The sequence below is a fragment of the Diceros bicornis genome, chromosome 12 (genome assembly GCF_020826845.1).
Source record: "Diceros bicornis minor isolate mBicDic1 chromosome 12, mDicBic1.mat.cur, whole genome shotgun sequence".
NCBI classification, from domain to species: domain Eukaryota; kingdom Metazoa; phylum Chordata; class Mammalia; order Perissodactyla; family Rhinocerotidae; genus Diceros; species Diceros bicornis.
In genome coordinates this window covers 15,641,042-15,660,527 of record NC_080751.1, presented here as the reverse complement: position 1 = coordinate 15,660,527, position 19,486 = coordinate 15,641,042, and the positions used below count along the sequence as shown (strand labels likewise).

At 46.5% G+C, this 19,486-nt stretch overlaps 1 protein-coding gene across 1 annotated transcript; it reads left to right on the top strand.

The window, feature by feature from the left end:
* Positions 1-142: 142 nt before the first annotated feature.
* CCT7 (chaperonin containing TCP1 subunit 7) lies at positions 143-18,063 on the top strand. Its single transcript, XM_058550944.1, has 12 exons — positions 143-230; positions 6,295-6,448; positions 7,074-7,180; positions 9,233-9,358; positions 10,128-10,180; positions 10,532-10,703; positions 13,752-13,916; positions 14,701-14,889; positions 15,510-15,607; positions 15,975-16,107; positions 16,602-16,808; positions 17,698-18,063. Exons 1-12 carry the CDS (start codon positions 225-227, stop codon positions 17,917-17,919), a joined length of 1,632 nt encoding a protein of 543 aa, XP_058406927.1. The 5' UTR covers positions 143-224; the 3' UTR covers positions 17,920-18,063.
* Positions 18,064-19,486: the final 1,423 nt, after the last annotated feature.

Genomic DNA, 19,486 nt, shown 5'->3' with positions numbered 1-19,486 from the left:
CGCTACAGCACCCTCGGAGGCCCAGCCTCGGGCCCTTCTAGCAACATCGACTCTGTGGTAATGAACCATAGGGTGGCGGAAGTGGCCCGTCCCCTTCCTCTCCCGGTCCAACCGCTCGGTGAAGCTTCTGGGGACTTCTCTGGCGCGGTGCATTGTGGGGTTGTTGGGCGGCCTGGATAAGGAGACGAGAGGAAGAGTAGCGGGCCATTGAATAAGCTTCCAAAATGATGGTGAGTGGCGTCTCGCGCATCCGTCGCCATCCGCTGCCATCTGGCCCATGGCTGGCGCCGCTCGGCCGGGGTCGGTCCTCTAAGGCCCTCCCCTGCCTACTGACTCTGTCCTCGCCCCGGCCCCCTGTCTGTGGGCGACCCCGGCCCGCCGCGGCCTGGCTTGGCCCGGGCGCGAAGCAAGGGCCCTGGGCGAGGGCTGTGTGGGGCTCGAGGGGAGGCTCTGGGCGGGTTGGCTGGGGACTACAAGTCCCAGGGTGCTTCGGGGCCGCGAACCCGCGTCGGAGACCCGGTTTTTGGAGCCCCTCACAATCTTGAGTTGTGTTAAACGAGTGCGGATTTGGCGCGCATACGCGGTCGGCGAGCAGACGTGGAAGCCCTGGCTTCCCTGGGAAATGCGGGTTGTAAAGACATGTGCCTCCTAGAACGGGCAGAAGCAGCATGGGACCTTGGGTTGGGCTGAGCCCCAGGTCTCAACTATGGTCGCTCGCTACGCCCCAGCTCGGCCGCTGCTGATAAACGGAAACAGACTCCTCCGCTCTCACTTTAATTCGTTCATCCACTCGTTCATTCGTTAAGTAAATGCGTATTTAGTGCCTACCGAATGAACCATGCCCAGCTGGTTGTTGGGGGTGCAACAACTCAGCCAGGAGAATGGGCAGGGCAGATGGGGACACTGCATCAGAGGGGGGAAGACGGCTCTGACTCCGACCCTGTCTGCCCCTTCGGATGTGACGTTAGACCAGGCTTTTCCAGTTGGCCAGCTCACCCTGGGTCTCGTTTTCTTAGATTAGGGAGGTTAGTGAATCCTAACCTAGGAGGCTCCCTGTAGCGCCCTTCGGCAGCATTCCTTCTCTGCATCTCAGAGCTGCAGGTACTTTACATGAGACCCAAGCCTCGGTGGTAACTCCTGAGTTGCTGTTGAACAGGGCCAGCTTTTAAGGAAGTGTTTGAGGCAAAACCCGACTAAGTATTGCTCCCTGTGCACTTGGCAGTTCACTCTTTCGCTTTGGCCTATCAGTCCCACTCAGTTCTCTGTTCTTTTCCTGCTTCCTGCCTCTTCTCTCTGTCCTGGTAGATGTCAAGCTGACACCTGTGAGGTGTTCATTTCTGCTACCAAATGCCCTGTGACTCCAGCTTGTACCCAAGAGAGAAGGAACCTGGCATTTATCTGTACCCCCCTCCTCTTCATACCCCAGTACTGCCCTTTTTCAGTCCTCTTCAACATCATCTATTCCTGAAGTCCTCTTCATTTTCTGTGCGGAGGCAGCATAGTAGAGGAGTAGAGAGTAAGGGCTCTGGAGCCACACCAAATGCCTAGGTTTGTAATTCAGTACTGCCACTTACTAAGTGTTTGACTTTGAGTATGTCATTACATTTCTGGCCCTTAGTCTGTTAGAGGGGATTAAATGAATTAATACGTATTAAGTGTGCCTAGCCTGTAGTGAGCACTCAGCAAATGTTAGCTGTGCTGCTGGGCAGTTGCTTGCTTCCTTTCTTCCCTGTAATCCATCCTGCTGCCAAGGCTACCATAAGAGTTTTGGTTGGCATTCAAAGAATGGGGGTCAGAAGCAAGGTTCTTCTGTCCAATGATGAAACCGTTCCCCAAGAGGCTCCAGACCACCACGCTTGGGTTTTTCCGGGACTGACCCCTGCTCTGTTTCCCTGCTGTATTGGCTGTTTATATCTCTTCTTTTGGAATGTGAAACTTCTGCCACCAGAATCCTCCTTGCTGTCATCAAATTGGTCCTTGATATTCTAGAAGCCTTCTGTGATTGAAAGAGAGGTAAAAGGTCCCCCAAAACCTCAGTCCTGTGACTTTGGTACAGCTTGTGCCACAGAACGTCCTTGCCTTTGTGGTGTTGAGCGCTGTATGCCTTGGCATATCAACACGTTGTTGTTTTATAGAACATCAAGCTTAATAAGGCTCAATAAAAGTTTTTAAGGAGGATGAAGAGGAAGATCATTAAGCTAAAATTCCCAAGTCTTCCATGATATCCTTTGCAGGGTACTGGAATCTGCTATTGTTTGTTTACATGAATACGAATGAGTGAGGTTGAAAAGTAACTTAGGGACAGAAGCTGGGCTTTCCATAGTGGTGCCTGCCCCTGGGGAATGGATAGAAGAAAACCTATCCTGCTTGACCTGACTTAGCTCAATCCAGCTCTGCCACCTTTTCCTCTCTTCCCCGCTTCCACATAGCGTCTCTCTACCCGGCCTGCCATTTCTTTTTTTTTTTTTTTTTTTTTTTTTAATTTTTTGTTTATTGCAGTAACATTGGTTTATAACATTGTAAAAGTTTCAAGTGTACATCATTGTACTTCTATTTCTGCATAGATTACATCATGTTCACCACCAAAATACTAATTACAACCCATCACCACACACATGTACCGAATTATCCCTTTCACCCTCCTCCCTCCCCCCTTCCCCTTTGGTAATCACCAATCCAATCTCTGTCCCTATGTGTTTGTTTATTGTTGTTATTATCTACTACTTAATGAAGGAAATCATACGGTATTTGACCTTCTCCCTCTGACTTATTTCACTTTGCATTATACCCTCAATGTCCATCCATGTTGTCACAAATGGCTGGATTTCATCGTTTCTTATGGCTGAGTAGTATTCCATTGTGTATATATACCACATCTTCTTTATCCATTCGTCCCTTGATGGGCACTTAGGTTCAAAATCACTAACTATCAGGGAAATGCAAATCAAAACTACAATGAGATATCACCTCACGCCCGTCAGAATGGCTATAATTAACAAGACAGGAAACAACATGTGTTGGAGAGGATGTGGAGAGAAGGGAACTCTCATACACTGCTGGTGAGAGTGCAAACTGGTGCAGCCACTATGGAAAACAGTATGGAGATTCCTCAAAAAATCAAGGATAGAACTACCATATGATCCAGCTATTCCGCTGTTGGGTATTTATCCAAAGAACTTGAAAACACCAATTTGCAAAGGTACATGCACCCCTGTGTTCATTGCAGCGTTATTCACAATAGCCAAGACTTGGAAGCGGCCTGCCATTTCTATACAGCCTCCAAAGCATAGGGAACTTGAGGACAGTGTGGTCAGCTGCTTCCAGTCCCTTCTTGCTTTATACTTAAGAAGTCTCAATGAATTTAATGTCCCATACTGCCAATGCTTTTCCAAAAATAAGCCAGTGCTATCATTTCATGGCTTGTATCAAGCACTTTAAAGTATATGTAACAGGGCCGGCCCCATGGCTTAGCGGTTAAGTGCGTGCGCTCTGCTGCTGGCGGCCCGGGTTTGGATCGCGGGCGCACACTGATGCACCGCTTCTCCGGCCATGCTGAGGCCGCGTCCCACATACAGCAACTAGGAGGATGTGCAGCTATGACATAACAACTATCTACTGGGGCTTTGGGGGGAAAAATAAATAAATAAAATTATAAAAAAAAAATAATGAACTAGCCTTATTGTGTGGTAGTCACCTAATTTAAAAAAAATAAAAAATAAAGTATATGTAACAGTTGAATTTTCAGCACCCAAAGGTGCTGTATATTGCTTCATATGTGGCCAAATCTAGGCACTCTACAAATTGAGATTATTATAGTTCTTACCTTTGGGAAGCTTCTACTTGTACTTGACAATATAAAAGTTGTGCACAAGAGGAAGCAGAGAAAGAGTTATGGGATCCCCTGTTCAGGATGCTCTCTTAGCTGCTGTTGAGAAAGCTTCTTGGAAGAATTGGGGCTCTGGGGAATTGCTGGCCTAGTGGTAAGAAAGTCGTTTTGGTAGAAAGTGGCTCTTATATATGGGAGTACAATTTGGTGGTAGAGGTGAGAAAAGTCTACAAAAGCATTGGATAAGTTAGTCTGGAGAGGTGAAAGAATCCATTGAAGGCCGTGGGATGGCATTGAGACTCAAGTTGGTTTTTGATTTAAAGTGTTAAGACTCCATCTGGGGCAGGGGTGGACCAAAGAAGGCTGGAGCCTGCCATGAGGAATGATTTACAGGACTGGGAGAAGGTGGGGCCTTTTAGGGGACATGCCTCTCCTTACAGAAGGTGTGAGGGGCCCAAAAGAATGCTGCGTGTATAGAGAAGCCGTTTCTTGCCACCAGACCTGGGATACTACCATAAAACGGAAGGAATTTTCTCTCCAGCCATGCCTGGCCCCAGATTTAGGAGGTTATCTGACAGGCATTCTTTAAAAGAGAAAAAAGAGTAATGTATGATATGTTCATTAGAAAAATGTTGAAACACAACAGAAAATATACAATACGAAGTGTCAAAACCTTCTTTACTACCACTGTCTTACTCATTAGTTTGTTGAACATCTTTCCAGCCCTTTTGATGTATTTGCACATCATCTCTTGCCTCTTCTTACCCATTTTCTGTAGAGTTTTAATTTTTTTTTTTTTTAATGTAAATCAGACTCTGCCATTCCTCTGCTAAAAGCTTTTCCAGGGCCAGCCCCATGGCTTAGCGGTTAAGTGCGTGGGCTCCGCTGCTGGCGGCCTGGGTTCGGATCCCGGGCGCGCACCGACGCGCCGCTTCTCTGGCCGTGCTGAGGCCGCGTCCCACATGCAGCAACTAGAGGGATGTGCAGCTCCGACATACAACTATCTATTGGGGCTTTGGGGGAAAGGATAAATAAATAAAATTAAAAAATAAAGGCTTTTCCAGGGCTTCCCTTCTTTGTAGGAATAAAATCTAAACTCCTTACCATGGTCTGTCTACAAGTGAGTATTCTGGTTCCTGCCTCCCTCTTCAGCCTTATTCCAATCTTCTGCTTCCTTACTACCCTTCAGCTGCACTGCCCAAAGTAGTCGAACTTTTTAAGGAATTGCCCGGTTAATACGAGTCAATGTCATATGGGTCACTAGACTATTTGGTGTGTGTGAATTCATGGCTCCTTATTTTAGGAGCTGAGACAGCCCTGTGCTTTCCCATGCCTTCCCTGCTCAGACACCTGAAGTACCCCCAGGGGTGGACATGGGCAATGGCTTTCAAACTTTATGTTGCAATCCACAGTAAGAAATCAATTTTAAATCACAGCCTAATAGCACACACATAACTAACACAACAAAAGTTTTGAAACACTATTTACCCTTACTATATTCTGTTTCACACACACAGTTAGTCACAGACACTAGGACGACTGGGTCTGGTTCATGAGCTCGCCTCTGCAGGCACAGGCTTGGATGCAGAGAGAAAGTACTCTTGTTTGCTAAACTGAGGAATTACTGTCTGTGCTAATGGTCACTGGAACCAAAGTATCTAAGCAGGCCCTTTCAAATAAGTAAGTGTCCCTGTCCTCCCAGAGTTTCTAAAGCGGGTCTGCAAATTAAGCCTCTGAAGGGATAGTGACTGTTCTGGAGGCTAGTGCAAAATGGAAGGAGAAAAACTTCTTTGGGGTATCTGATGCGAGATTAGTCACAAGGAAGCTTGTGGAACTGGCATGAGAGATGGAAACTGCTATCTGGATTAGGTTTGTTGTTGTTTTGAGAGGCAGAACAAAGGTGCTGTTTGTTTCTGTGTCTGGCTACTTCCCGCACTCCAGCTAAACATGGCTGGTAAAGCTGTCTGCCTGGGCGTCTCCAGGACAACGCTTGAAGCTGTTGGCCCCTTGTGTGTTGCACCAGTGGCCTGTCTACTCTAGGATTAAGCTGTAATGCAGATAAGTGGGTGTTTCGCTGGAGGGTGAACACTGAGCGTGGCCTGCTGCTTCCTCCTGTGCTGTGGCCTAATTCCTCCACACATGGAATAGGGTCAGAAGTTGAAAAGGCTGTGCTCATTCACCGGGGCACTGGAGAACACATTATTTGATTTGTTCTTTTAGACTAAATGAGTGCTTCTGAAACTATTTTCTCACACGCTTGCAGGGTATGTTGTGGCCTTGGCAGTATCTCTGGAGGTGGAGGCTGTTCAAGAATGGATGTGGTGGACAGTGGGAAAATGTGATTTTAAAAAGGCCTCCAGATATTTCCATCATGGGGGACATGGGAGCATTTTTCCTCTCCCCTTCCTCCTTGAGTCTCATTGTAATAGATGATTATTAAAAGCAGTCAATTGTTCTTTCTTCTCTAGCCCACACCAGTTATCCTGTTGAAAGAGGGGACTGATAGCTCCCAAGGCATCCCCCAACTTGTAAGTAACATCAGTGCCTGCCAGGTGATTGCCGAGGCTGTAAGAACCACCCTGGGCCCCCGAGGCATGGACAAGCTCATTGTGGATGGCCGAGGTAAGTCTGCAGGGCTCCTCAGGCCAGTGTGCAGGAAAGGAGGCTCCCGGGGAGTGTTTGGGGCTAGCAGAGGTTGGCATCAGAAATCCCGCTACTTCTAAGATCTCTGAGGCATTGCTCACTATGAAGGGGTTCCATTTCATACATTGTCCTGAATGCTGAGCCTTGTGGGAGTATATGGCGGAAGCTGGGCTCAGGAGCCTGTTGTCTTGTAGAGAGATATGGATTAGAACCATCTGGAGTTGCCTCTGGTCGCTCCTGTTGTATTATGTTGCCAAGACAAAGAAAATTCCTCCTTTTGTTTTAGTGTATTAATTGACAAATCAGATACTAGGGATACTAGGGACTATCTAAGTGGTTACTTATTCTCATTTTAAAAAGTTTTCTACATCAGTTTGAAGTGTACTAATTGCTGTTCAGAGGAAATCAGGAGCTCACAGTCTTTCGAAGCTTGTAATTTTAGGTGGCCCTTTGCACAGAGCTAACTCTCTATAAAAAGAGCAGTTCATTGCCGCCATGATCTCCTCTGCCTCATCCCAGTAAAGTGTGATGGGCTCCAAGTCCAACTAGAAGACAATTTAAGAAAGGATCTTTACCTTATTACTTTGTATTTGTTCCTTTTAAGGCAAAGCAACAATTTCTAACGATGGGGCCACAATTCTGAAACTCCTTGATGTTGTCCATCCTGCAGCAAAGACTTTAGTGGACATTGCCAAATCCCAAGACGCTGAGGTAGGAAAATAAAGCATATGTGTTTAATGGAGGTTGAAACACATGCCTCCTTGCTCCTTTGCTCTCTTCTTAAAAAATTTATTTTAGGAGTCGGCCCGGTGGCGTAGCGCTTAAGTGCGTGCACTCCGCTTCAGCGGCCCTGGGTTTGCAGGTTCGGGTCCTGGGCACACACCAACGCACCGCTTGTCAAGCCATGTTGTGGCAGCGTCCCATATAAAGTAGTGGACAAAAGGGCACAGATCTTAGCCCAGGGCCAATCTTCCTCAGCAAAAAAAGAGGAGGATTGGCAACAGATGTTAGCTCAGGGCTGATCTTCCTCACAAAAAACAAAAAAATTTTTTTATATCTAAAATTAAAGTTTCACAAGTATTACATGCTTGTAAAAATATTTAGATGGAATTAATAGTCTTTTAAAATTCCTACTGTTCCACTGCAGGTAGCTGAGATCTTAGGATCAGGTCTGTGTGCTGTCATTCATATGAGTTGCTAGTAAATAGTTTAACCTCTCATCTGTTAGTCACCTTATAAGGTGGGGCTGGAAACTCTAAGGTTTCCAGTTTATCTTTTTTTTTTTATTGTAGTAAAATATACATAACAAAATTTATCATTTTAGCTGTTTTTAACTGTACAATTTAGTGGCATTAACCAGTCTGTCTTTTTTTTTTTTTTTTTTTGGCGGTGGAAGATTCACCCTGAGCTAACATTTGTGCCAGTCTTCCTCTATTTTGTATGTGGTTCACCACCGCAGCATGGCCGCCGATGAGTGGTGTAGGTCTGTGCCTTGGAACTGAACCCAGGCACGCCAAACTTAACCACTAGGCCACAGGGCTGGCCCCTAGTCTGCCTTTTTTAAAACCATTTCTGACACTGGAATCTTGATAATAAATGTTGAGAGACAGGTTTGCATTTTAGAGTATTACAGGTATGTCCTGAAGTTATATTAAAAGGTTTATTAGGACCCAGTAGCCTCTAAAACAGTATATAAAATTAAAGTGAGAAGGGTCTGGATTTGATCTGTTAACGTCTTCAACAAGGGAATACCTTTCTGTCCAGGAATTTGGCAGCTTGAACGCTTCGCCACAGTAACCTTTTTTTCTCCCTTGAGAATCTCTTATATTACACAATGGACGTAGGTAAGTTGAAAATAAATTTCTTGCAAGTCAAAGGTTAGCCAGTTTTCTTAAAAGCTCTTATTCTTTTTCTTCCTCATTAAAAATAGAGTATAGAGGGGCCAGCCCCGTGTCGTAATGGTTAAGTTCACATGCTCTGCTTCGGCAGCCTGGGGTTCACAGGTTTGGACCCCAGGCATGGACCTACACACCGCTAATCAAGCCACGCTGAGGCGGCATCCCACATACAAAAAAAAAAAAAAATAGAGGAAGATGGGCACAGATGTTAGCTCAGGGCCAGTCTTTCTCAGCAAAAAGAGGAAGACTGGCAACAGATATTAGCTCAGGGCCAATCTTTCTCACAAAAAAAAAAAAAATATGGTGTAAATCCTGTCATAGAAAATTGCCATGTAAGAAAGATTAGCAGGCTAGTAATCTGCTTATTCCAAGTAGTATTTAAAATATAAAAGACTTTACTGAGTGTGGGAGGTTTGTTTTGTAAACTCCTATAGACCTTGTGTTCCTTAAAGAATATGTATCTCATGCCTCTAGCTACCATGGTTATTTGTGACATGTAAGCGTTGTATTATAAGCATGACTGGGACTGTCTTATTTATCATAGTGCCTCGTACATAATAAATAAGTTCTTGGTTAATTTGCTTATATAATTTCTTATCCTGAGGAAATCTGATTGTCCAAATCAGCCCTCTTTGCAGAATGGGCCTAGCTGTGAAATTAATTTTGTAGCCCAGGACCTTTTGATGGGAGGGATACTTAACTGTCGCCTTCTTTCTACTTGTTGCAAAAACCTATGCTTCCAGAAAAAAGCTTGACACCCATTTAAACAGTCCCCAGTTTAAATGGGTAGATTACCTAAAAATGGAGCTTCAGGACTTTATCCCCGAACGTGAGAAAACGAGAATTTCCTGTCATCCTCTTCCAGGTTGGTGATGGCACTACCTCAGTGACCCTGCTGGCTGCAGAGTTTCTGAAGCAGGTGAAACCCTACGTGGAGGAAGGTTTACACCCACAGATCATCATCCGAGCTTTCCGCACTGCCACCCAGTTGGTATGGGAATACTGGTTAACTTGGCCTTGTACCTGGGCAGCTTCATGTTTCTCTTAAGATAATACCTTTACTGGGGTGTTGGAGGGACTGGGAACAGTTCTTGGACATTCTCTGAGTTCTACTCCCTAGGAATCTCAGTTCTACCATTCAGTAGCTTTTTAACTAGACATGTTGCTTAGTCTCTGTAAGCCTCAAGTTTCCTGATAGACTGTGTAGACATATCATAGGCTCTCAGTAAGTCTGTTTACCAAGTACCTCATGGCACATCTTGAGCCTTCACTTTTATTGACCTGCATTCTGTGACCTGGGGCAAGTCAATCCTCTAGGCCTTACTTTCTCAGTCTGTTTCAGGGTGGTGACGTTAAAATGAGATCACATGAGAAGTGCTTTTCAAAAGATATAAAGTTTAACATACAAATGTGTATATCATATATTACATATCTAATGAATATATAAAGTGTTAGAAGTTGTCATAGGTGTTTATCATAAGCCAGAAGGTTTGGCCTAATCTACTGTAATAGCTTGTTTCCCCTCATTTGTTTACGTATGTTACCTGCAAATCCTGGAAGTGCTCAGAACTATACCCATTCTACATTTCTAACTTTGAGAGAAGTCTAAACTATAGAGATTTCTATTTTTCTGGGCAGCTGCAAGACTTACGAATGTTGTTTCAGCTGTAAACAGATGAGGGACTAGCAAGAGAGATTGGGACCTACTTCTCCAATTTGTCTTTAGCATGAGAGACTCACTCAGCTTTTGTTCTTGGCAGGCAGTTAACAAGATCAAAGAGATCGCAGTGACTGTGAAGAAGGAAGATAAAGTGTAAGTTTGCAGTGGGCTTTGTTAGAACCTTGACTTCCTGTGGCCAAGTTGGATGCAGAAGCTTGCCGTAATCCCTTTATGGGCCTGGGGCTATTTGGCTCTTGCTAGACCCTTGGCTGTGCCCCAGTCCATGCAGCACAAGAGGCTGTAGAATGTAGTTTAAAAGCTGTCAGACATGAGGTCTTGAACTGCCGTCACCATCTGTCACTGATAACTTGCCCTAAAGATACAGAAGATGAAGGTGGTGAGGGCTGAGTTCGGAGACTAGAACAGAAACCACCTCCACGTTGCAATAGAGTCAGATAAGAGGGGCTTTCAAGTCCTGATGCAGGTCCCACGCTTGTGTCCCAGGGAGCAGAGGAAGCTGCTGGAGAAGTGTGCCATGACTGCTCTGAGCTCCAAGCTGATTTCCCAGCAGAAAGCCTTCTTTGCTAAGATGGTGGTGGACGCGGTGATGATGCTTGATGATTTGCTGCAGCTTAAAATGATTGGAATCAAGAAGGTGCAAGGTGGCGCCCTGGAGGTAAGCCTGCTACGGCCTCCTAGGGGGCTCCTGCTTTCACATTGACCCTTCGGACAGCTTGATATATAGGAGGTGAGCAACGTTGCAGGTGTAGAGAGAGTGCTTGTTGGACTGGAAGTCAGACTTGAGCTGTGTTCCCATACTGCCACTATAGGTGGTACTGCAGATACATTTTGTAACCTCTGTGGGCCTATATTTACTTGTCAGCGGATTGGAAGGTTGAACTGGCTGATTTTCAGAATCTCACTGTTAATGTGGGAGGAGATAGGGCTAGCTCCAATAAATTACCTATGACCCTCTCAATAAGTCTGAGAAGTACTTTTCAGTCCATTCTTCTCCAAGTGATATAGTCACGCTCTCCCTTCTTTTATTCATGTGTTTTGGATAGATGATATGTAGTTCAAACTGTATAAAAGGGCCTAAAGGAAAAAATTAACGTGCCCTACACCACTCCTGCCCCAGATTCAACCACTATTAAGAGACTGTGTTTGTATCCTTCCAGAATTACTCTGCCATCTATAAGCACATATGTAAATACTGCTTTCTTAAACACAAGTGCTCACTTATAATACAATTTTCTGTAACTTGCTTTTGTCCACTTAACAACATATTTTAGAATTTGATCCATATCAGCATGTGTAGCTCTTAACTCATTGCTGCCCAAAAGAACTCTCTGCAGTTGTGAAACTGTTATATATCTGCACTTTCCAGTATGGTAGCCACTAGCCAGGTGTGGCTACTGAGAGCTTGAAATGAAGTTAGTGGAACTGAACGACTGAGTTTTAAATTTGATTTCCATTTATTTAAATTGAAATAGCAACATGTGACTAGTGGCTGTTATCTTGCACAACATGACTGTAACTTGTTTTTGTTGTTGTTGTTTTTAACACAGTAGTATCTGTCTGGAAACCTCCTTTGATGTTGGTGTCTCTGTGCTCCTTTGGACCTTTCCAGTCTCCGGCCTACTTCTTACCATACTCTTCCTTGGTGATCTCAGGCTGAAGTGAAGCAGGGCAAGACCTGCTTGAAATATTAGAGCCTGGCCCTTCACCTTTTGTTCTTTGACTTTTACCTTTCCAGATTGCATTTGCATTCTGTCCTCCTCCCTCCTTTTCTTCCTCCTGTCATGGCACATGTCAGTGCACTGAGGTTTATGTGCTAAAGCTGTGAGGAATCTGGAGGTCATCTGAGCCACTCCCTTTCTGGCCCCCAGTGTCACTCATTTTTCAGCCCATTCTCTACATCATGGCTTGGTGACTTTGTCTTTACCCACTGCTTTGGTAGCAGTATTCCATCTTCTCCTTGGCTTTTCTACTTCCTTAAACCCTCGAGATTCAATTGGCGTCCACTGAACTAGGGATCAGAACTAATCATCTTATCTGGTGAGAAAGCCAGGGGCTCCAAGCCAAAAACACAAAAAACTTATATTTTTCTCAAACTGTCGCACATCCCATAAATGCATGTAAAATTCTTAACACAAAACCTGATGTGCAGAATTCACTAAATGGTGATAGTAATTATTTACTGATTTACTTATTCTCAGGGTTAACTGAGAACTTCCTGATGTAAATCCTCACCGTTTACCTCTTCCTTGAGCCTCACGCTCCTGTATCTAATTGCCACTGAACTCGTTATCGTCCTTCAAACTTGTAGGATTTTCTGTATTCCTTGACGTAGTTGGTATCACCACCATTTGTTTAGTCACTCAAACCAGAAATCTAGGGTCATCTTTGAAAATCTTTCCAGTTCCCCACAACCTACCTGTTGGTCACCTTCAGTCTATCTCTTTTACTTAATCCCAAGACCATTGTCCTGGCAGTGGTCACCCTTCCTCCAGTCTTGCATCCCTAAATCTGTTCTATTTTCTATTGCAGGGTGAAGTTCCCCTGTTTACTGCCCTGTGTGTAAAGCCTTTTGGGGTTCTGCATTGCTTACAGGATAAGAGCCAGGCCTTAGCAGAGCCTATAAGATTCTCCTAAGCGGGTCCCTGCCCTCTACTTATATTCCAGCAGCTGCAAATGGCTTTGCATTCTGATTCCAGTACACTGCCTTTGCCCCTTGCAAACATCTCTCTCTTCCTTTTTTCTGTTTGGCTAATTTCTGCTCCTCCATCCTGATTCAGCTTAGGCATCACCCCTTTCAGGAGGCTGTGGGTTTGAATCATGTAGGAATCTGTTCCCTGATAGGCTACAGTATTATAGATTAGGATTGTGGATTAGCACTGGCAGAGAACAGATAGGTCATTGAACTGAATATACCCTTTTTTATGGAGCGAGAAATGACTTGATCATTGGTAAGAAAGAGATCTGAGATTTGAACCTACATCTTCTGAGAGTGCTGAAGTCAGTGCCTCAGTGCAACATGCTTTCTATTATGCCTTGCTATTAAATCCAACCCACAGGAAGCTCTGTTATGGAACAAGAAGTAGAAGTTCATGTTTTAAGGGATTGAGATGTGGGAAGCCACAATGATAGCTTGGGAACTGCACAGGGAATTTCTGACCTTTGCGACCTTTTGGCTTTATCTTGTGGGAAGAGGAAGCAGCTAGGCTATAGCATACGTGCTGGAGAGTGTGCGTGTGTGTGTGTACGCGCACGCATGTGCATGCAGTACAAGTAGAGAGGGGTTTGCGTAGGTGTGTACAGTAGAAGACTCAGGAGTTGGGATCGAAGTGGGAGGCATTGGACAGCCTGTGCTTTAGTCATAAATACCTGCCTCCTTTCTTGGCTCTGCAGGTAAATACTTACAGCATTATCCCTTGGCACCTGTTTCGAGGCCAGTCTTAGAGGACAGCCCAAACAGGCCTTTACCATGCTTAGTCTCTGTAAGCTGATTTTCCTTATGCTGAAGAGACAACAAAAATATGTTTTGTATTTTCCCCAGCTTTTATGATAATGGAAAGGCTTTGTTACAACAATGAAATAAAGACATGGTTAACTCTGCCAGGTTCATGGGAATGGACACACATTAGTCCAGCACACCACTGAGCTGATTTAATTTCTTGTGTGTACTGAACTGTTGAACTATTTTGTTTGTTTTTTTAAACAGGAGTCCCAGCTGGTAGCTGGTGTTGCATTCAAGAAGACTTTCTCTTATGCTGGGTTTGAAATGCAACCCAAAAAGTATGATAATCCAATGATTGCCCTTTTAAATGTTGAGCTCGAGCTGAAAGCTGAGAAAGATAATGCTGAAATCAGAGTCCACACAGTTGAGGTAGGCCCCACCAGCTGGCGGTGGCGTGGAAATGGGCCAAAGCCTTGGGTCTCTGTGGCTGCCTTAGGCCCAGCTCTGTTTCTCAGGCTCCTTATGGGCCCCTTTCTTCTCCTGTCCCCCTAAATGTTGATGTCTAAATACCAGGCCCACTTCTTTTCTCGCTCTATACTGTCTCTGAGTAACCTGGACCTGAGGAGATTTGGATAGGGCAGACCTGCTGAAATATTATCTTCTGTCCCCAGCCCAAGGAAGGGGCTGGCCAGGGCTCTCTGGCTATGTAGCAAGCCCAGTATTTTGATTCCTCTTGATTTGGGCAGATGTGGGCTCTTCCCCTTCTAGACTGGGTCTCACACTGCAGGGACAGGTGTACTCCCATTATTGATATTACCAAGGCTGTCCCTGGAGGTAGCAGTGTCACCCAGCTATAAGCAGGTGCTCTTGGGAAATGTGTCCCCAGTGCAGAATGGCCTTTGGGGGAAAGGGTCTTATCATTGGGAATTCCATGGGTGCAGTACCTCAGAGGAGGCTAGAACTCAGCAAGGCTAAACTATTTCTCATACCTTGGCAGTGCCAGCAGTGGTGTAGCTCCCAGTCGTAAGTTTTAGGTGGTCCCTAAGTTATCTTACAGGGTCCTTATTTATTTGGACTAAGAAGAGGCTATTCTGTTTACCCCTGTTAATTCCCAAATAAATCAGCATATTTTATTCTGGGGGGTATATTTTAGCCTAACATATATGCTAACCTGCACTCCAAAGGGTCTTCATCCTTTTCTGGGTCTCTCTAGGATTATCAGGCAATTGTTGATGCTGAGTGGAACATTCTCTATGACAAGTTAGAGAGGATCCATCATTCCGGAGCCAAAGTCGTCTTGTCCAAACTCCCCATTGGGGATGTGGCGACCCAGTACTTTGCCGACAGGGACATGTTCTGTGCTGGCCGAGTGCCAGAGGAGGATCTGAAGAGGACAATGATGGTAACCAAACTTTCACAGGCTCCTTCTTGGTCTTCGTGGCCCCAGAGGGGTTTTCATTTACCCCTGGTATATTACAGTGCACTGTCAGGTTGGCATGTGTGTCTAGGCCCGTGAAGCGCTCTAGTCCCGGTGTGTGTGTGCTCTCTATACAAAAATTAGTCTAACCAAAACAAGGCAGGAAACCTAATTTGTGAGGGAACCTAGCAGTAATGCTGTGATTAGCTGCATAAGCCCAAGTATTAATGCTTCTAGCCAGGTTCCTCCCTTTCTTCATGAGCATCTCACCAAAGACACTTTAGGTCTAAAGCACTGATCCTGACTTCAGTTGCTGGACGCAAAGCACCCTGGTTTTGGGGGAGGAGGTGTTGGGTGAAGCAAAGGGTCCCCATCTCCTTTTAACTAGGCCTGTTTGCCCTTCACATGTCTTAGTTTTGTTTTGTTTTCTCCTTTTCCAGGGGGCCTAAGGGTCGCCTAGAGGTCAAGGGTGAGAGTGTTATCCAGTGCAGAGGGCCATGGGGCCATGGCAGAGTCCAGCATGGGGATTGGCTTTAAGACTAGGTGGCTTCTCACCTTGTGTGAGCCTTTACTGCTAGATGATCTTGTATTCTTGTGCTCCTCAGGCTTGTGGAGGCTCCATCCAGACCAGTGTGAATGCTCTGTCAGCAGATGTGCTGGGCCGCTGCCAGGTCTTTGAAGAGACCCAGATTGGAGGCGAGAGGTGAGCTGTAGGCTGGGCTGCCTGTTGGCTGAGACCTGCCTGGGTCTGGCCTTCTGCCATATTTGGATGTAGTATGTAGCATGTGCTACTCTTTTTTGAAATCTCACCTTTTAGGGCATACAGAGCTCATATGGAGTGGTTTGGGAGGGAAGAAGATCAGGTTGGGTCTAAAGTCCGACTCTACTATCTTTTATGCCTCAGTGGTACAGCCCCAGACCTTCCCAAGAACGTCTTTACGGGTGGGATTGGAGAACCTTAGTGAGGAACAGAAGAACAGCTGCTGAGTGTTAGGAGGACTTGGTGAGGTCAGAACGCAGCAGGTTGGCAGCAGAAAGGAGTTCACATGTATGATTTGACCCTGGTGTAGGTACAATTTCTTCACTGGCTGCCCCAAGGCCAAGACTTGCACTATCATCCTCCGTGGTGGCGCTGAGCAGTTTATGGAGGAGACAGAGCGGTCCCTGCACGACGCCATCATGATTGTGAGGAGGGCCATCAAGGTACTAGGCTGGGGGCTTTCTGCCTGCACAGCCCACTCTACACCTGAGCTGATAAGACCCTGGATTTGTGTGGTGATTCCTTCCCTGTATAACCTGTCCTTCCCTGGGTGGCGTGTGGGCCCTGACTTACCTCACAAATCATAGAGAAACAGCCTCAGTCTCTCAAAATAGGTCATGCCGCCTTAAAGGCTGAGACTTGTTCTTATGAGCAGCTGTTAAGCTGATGTAGTCAGCCAGCCCAGGGATTGTGTCAGTGCCCTCAAGTTACAGGTGACCTTGACGACAGTCAGAAACCATAAGGTTCACCAGATTGAAGTTGAGACATGCCAGACAAGGGCCATGTCTGGGCTTCCTGGGGCTTGGGATGGGGGAAGGAATGAAGAACCACTCTCTTTCTGGGCTGGAAGGCCTGTTGACTGAGTGGCCCTACTTGACTGTGCCTGGAGCTTGGACTGGGGCCTGCTTGCATGGAGAGGTGGATCTGGTCTTTGCAGAACGATTCAGTGGTGGCTGGTGGTGGGGCCATTGAGATGGAGCTCTCCAAGTACCTGCGGGATTACTCAAGGACCATTCCAGGAAAACAGCAGCTGTTGATTGGGGCATATGCCAAGGCCTTGGAAATTATCCCACGCCAGCTGTGTGACAATGCTGGCTTTGATGCTACAAACATCCTCAACAAGCTGCGTGCTCGGCATGCCCAGGTGGGTCCTTCTCCTCGGGGTCCAGGGATTGGGTGGATGGAGCTAGACTCTGTGTGTTCTGTGCTTATTCAAGCTCTGCATGTTCAGGCCCAGGTGATAGGGCTGGAACTAAACCCAGTACCAACTAACTCCCTCCTCTGAGGGCAGAGTGAAAGCCTCGGTGCCAGGACTGGAGGTTCCAGGGTTTCTTCAGTGCTTCTACCAAGACTATGATCACTCTTGACAGTGCGATGGGAGGAACCGGAGGAACCCTGCAGCCTCCTGCCTGGAAGCACACACTGGCCACATGTGCGGTGGTGAGGCAGTCCAGAGCCCTGCTGACACACAATCCAGCCGTGGACTGCTGCCTCCAAGTCGTGGCTCTCTGAGAACTTAATTTGTTCATTTGCTATTAAGCAAATATTTGAGATGTTTGTTAAGTGCTCAGCACTCTGACAGCAGCACTGAGTGAGTGACCTTGCTTCGGACTTGTGTTAGGACTTGAAGCAAGTCACTGCACCTCTCTGTGCCTCAGTTTCTTCATCTGTAAAATGGAGACTAGTGGAAGCAGTGAGATGATAAAATGAAATAAGAGATGGGAAAGTGTTCCTCTTGAGAACCGTGGTTTGCTATATACAGTCCTCAGGTGACCTGAGCCTCCCCAAAACATAGCACCTTGCCTGGGAGAGGGCCCAGAGCTCTTGAGTGATCGGCATGTCCAGGGTGTGAAGGGGGTGGTTGGCGGGGGCGGGTGGGAGGAGATGCACTTCCAGGTTCCTGTGGTGCTCCCCCAGGCAGGTACTGTCTTCCTCAGGGGAACGCCAGCAAGTTCAGAGAGGATTCCTAACAATTCGAGTCTTTTGGAGGGTATAGCAGTTCCATATTACCTCCCCTCTTCCTGTTCTTTCAGGGGGGCATTTGGTACGGGGTGGACATCAACAATGAGGACATTGCTGACAACTTTGAGGCCTTTGTATGGGAGCCAGCCATGGTGCGGATCAATGCGCTGACTGCAGCCTCTGAGGCCGCGTGCCTTATCGTGTCTGTAGATGAAACCATCAAGAACCCTCGCTCAACAGTGGACGCTCCCCCAGCTGCTGGCCGGGGCCGAGGTCGTGGCCGTCCCCACTGAGAGGCACCTCACATGAGTGGCTGGCAGGCTGGCTGCGGGGTGCGCGTACTCTCTTGGTTCATTGGTATTAGAAGAAGGGGTAGTAATTGGCCCACTCTGTTCTCACTGGAGGTTATTTAAATAAAATGTAAGACTTAGAACTCACTTTGCACATTATTTGGGCACAGTTTTATTCATAAAGGTCTTGACTGCAGCTCAGCATTTTAGCTTTGTATGTACTCACCCAACAGGTAGAAAAGAGAGAATCATCTTTCCTCCTGTTCACCCAAGTTCTCAACAGCCTCTAGTCGTTAAGGCGGAGTGTGGGTCCACCCTGCTAGGGGACGCTCCACCTAAGTGGCCCCTGTCTGAAAGTTTCACTTTGGTTTCTTTTTTTGTCCCAGTGTGGCTGGGAGATGAGGCATCGCTTCTTTTTCTGCTGACATCATCTTATTTGGCCCTGGCCTAATCAGGCCCTGCTCCTAGGGTTTGAGTAAACGTGTTACATCACCTTGTCTGCCCCTTCTACCTCCATATTCTTTTGGTCCCTCTTGTTCAAGATTTTGAGGTTGAAGGCTCTCAGAGGAAGGTTTTAGAGAGGCCACATACTCTCTAAGCTTGTGACTTCTTAGAAGTCCATTGAGGAGGCGGCTGAAGGAGTACCCACCTGGTCTTCTCAGTTCAACTACCAGTGGTCTTAGGGGTCCCTTTCGCTTTCTTCTGACCAGTGGAAGTTTGGAATGGCCAGCACAGATTAACTGGAAGTCAGCAGGGTCGAACTGCCTCCTCATTTGTACTAGTCCTGAGAGCTGGCCTGCAGCTAGCTGTAGTTAGTAATTACTGAAGCTAGAGGTAAATAATTATGTCGTCTTAAGCCACTGAAGCTTTTGCTGCTTGAAACTGGGAACTGATTTTCAAAAAAAAATCTCTTGAGTCCAACCACTCCTGATTAGACAGACTGAAAAGCAGTGTGGGCTGGTGGGCAGGCCCAGATTTGGAGTCCAGCATCCCTCCTAACTTGATGGTGCTTGGGTAGACTAGTTTTTCAGACCTCAGCTGTTATGCCTGGATGATGAAGATGATAATAGCTGGCTCAGAGCTGTGGAGATAAATGCTCACCTACTTGTTTGATGCTGGCGACACACAGTGTAAGCCTAAATACCTGTTCTTTTTTCTGATTTTTACATATTTCAAGAGCTGAGTAATCAGTGGGGCAACCCCATTTTGTAAAACGGGGAAGTCGAGGCCAGACCATAATGGACATCTTGGTCTCCCCCAGGCCAAAGTCGGATTGGTTGGCCAGAGCCTCCTCAAGAGGTGGCCAAGCCGCTGAGGGACTGGACAACGCTTGCTGCTCCTGTTGTCCTTGTACTGGGGTTGCGCTTAAAGATGGCCTCTCCCCGCTGAGCTAGAAATGACAACCGCTGCGTTTTGTCTGCATGCAGACAGTGAACGGTAGTGAGCTGTGGCAGGGGCAGTAACCTGCACGGCCTTCCTCCAGCGACGTCGACAGTCCTGAGACAAGTCTTCTTGACGCGTCATTCATGCCGTCAACGCCATTCAGGTCATCCGTCTCCTCCTGCCTCAG

Coding starts and splice junctions, on each gene's coding strand:
- CCT7 (XM_058550944.1), top strand. Junction 10,181..10,531: donor GTGAAGAAGGAAGATAAAGT/GTAAGTTTGCAG, acceptor CTTGTGTCCCAG/GGAGCAGAGGAAGCTGCTGG. Junction 13,917..14,700: donor TCAGAGTCCACACAGTTGAG/GTAGGCCCCACC, acceptor GGGTCTCTCTAG/GATTATCAGGCAATTGTTGA.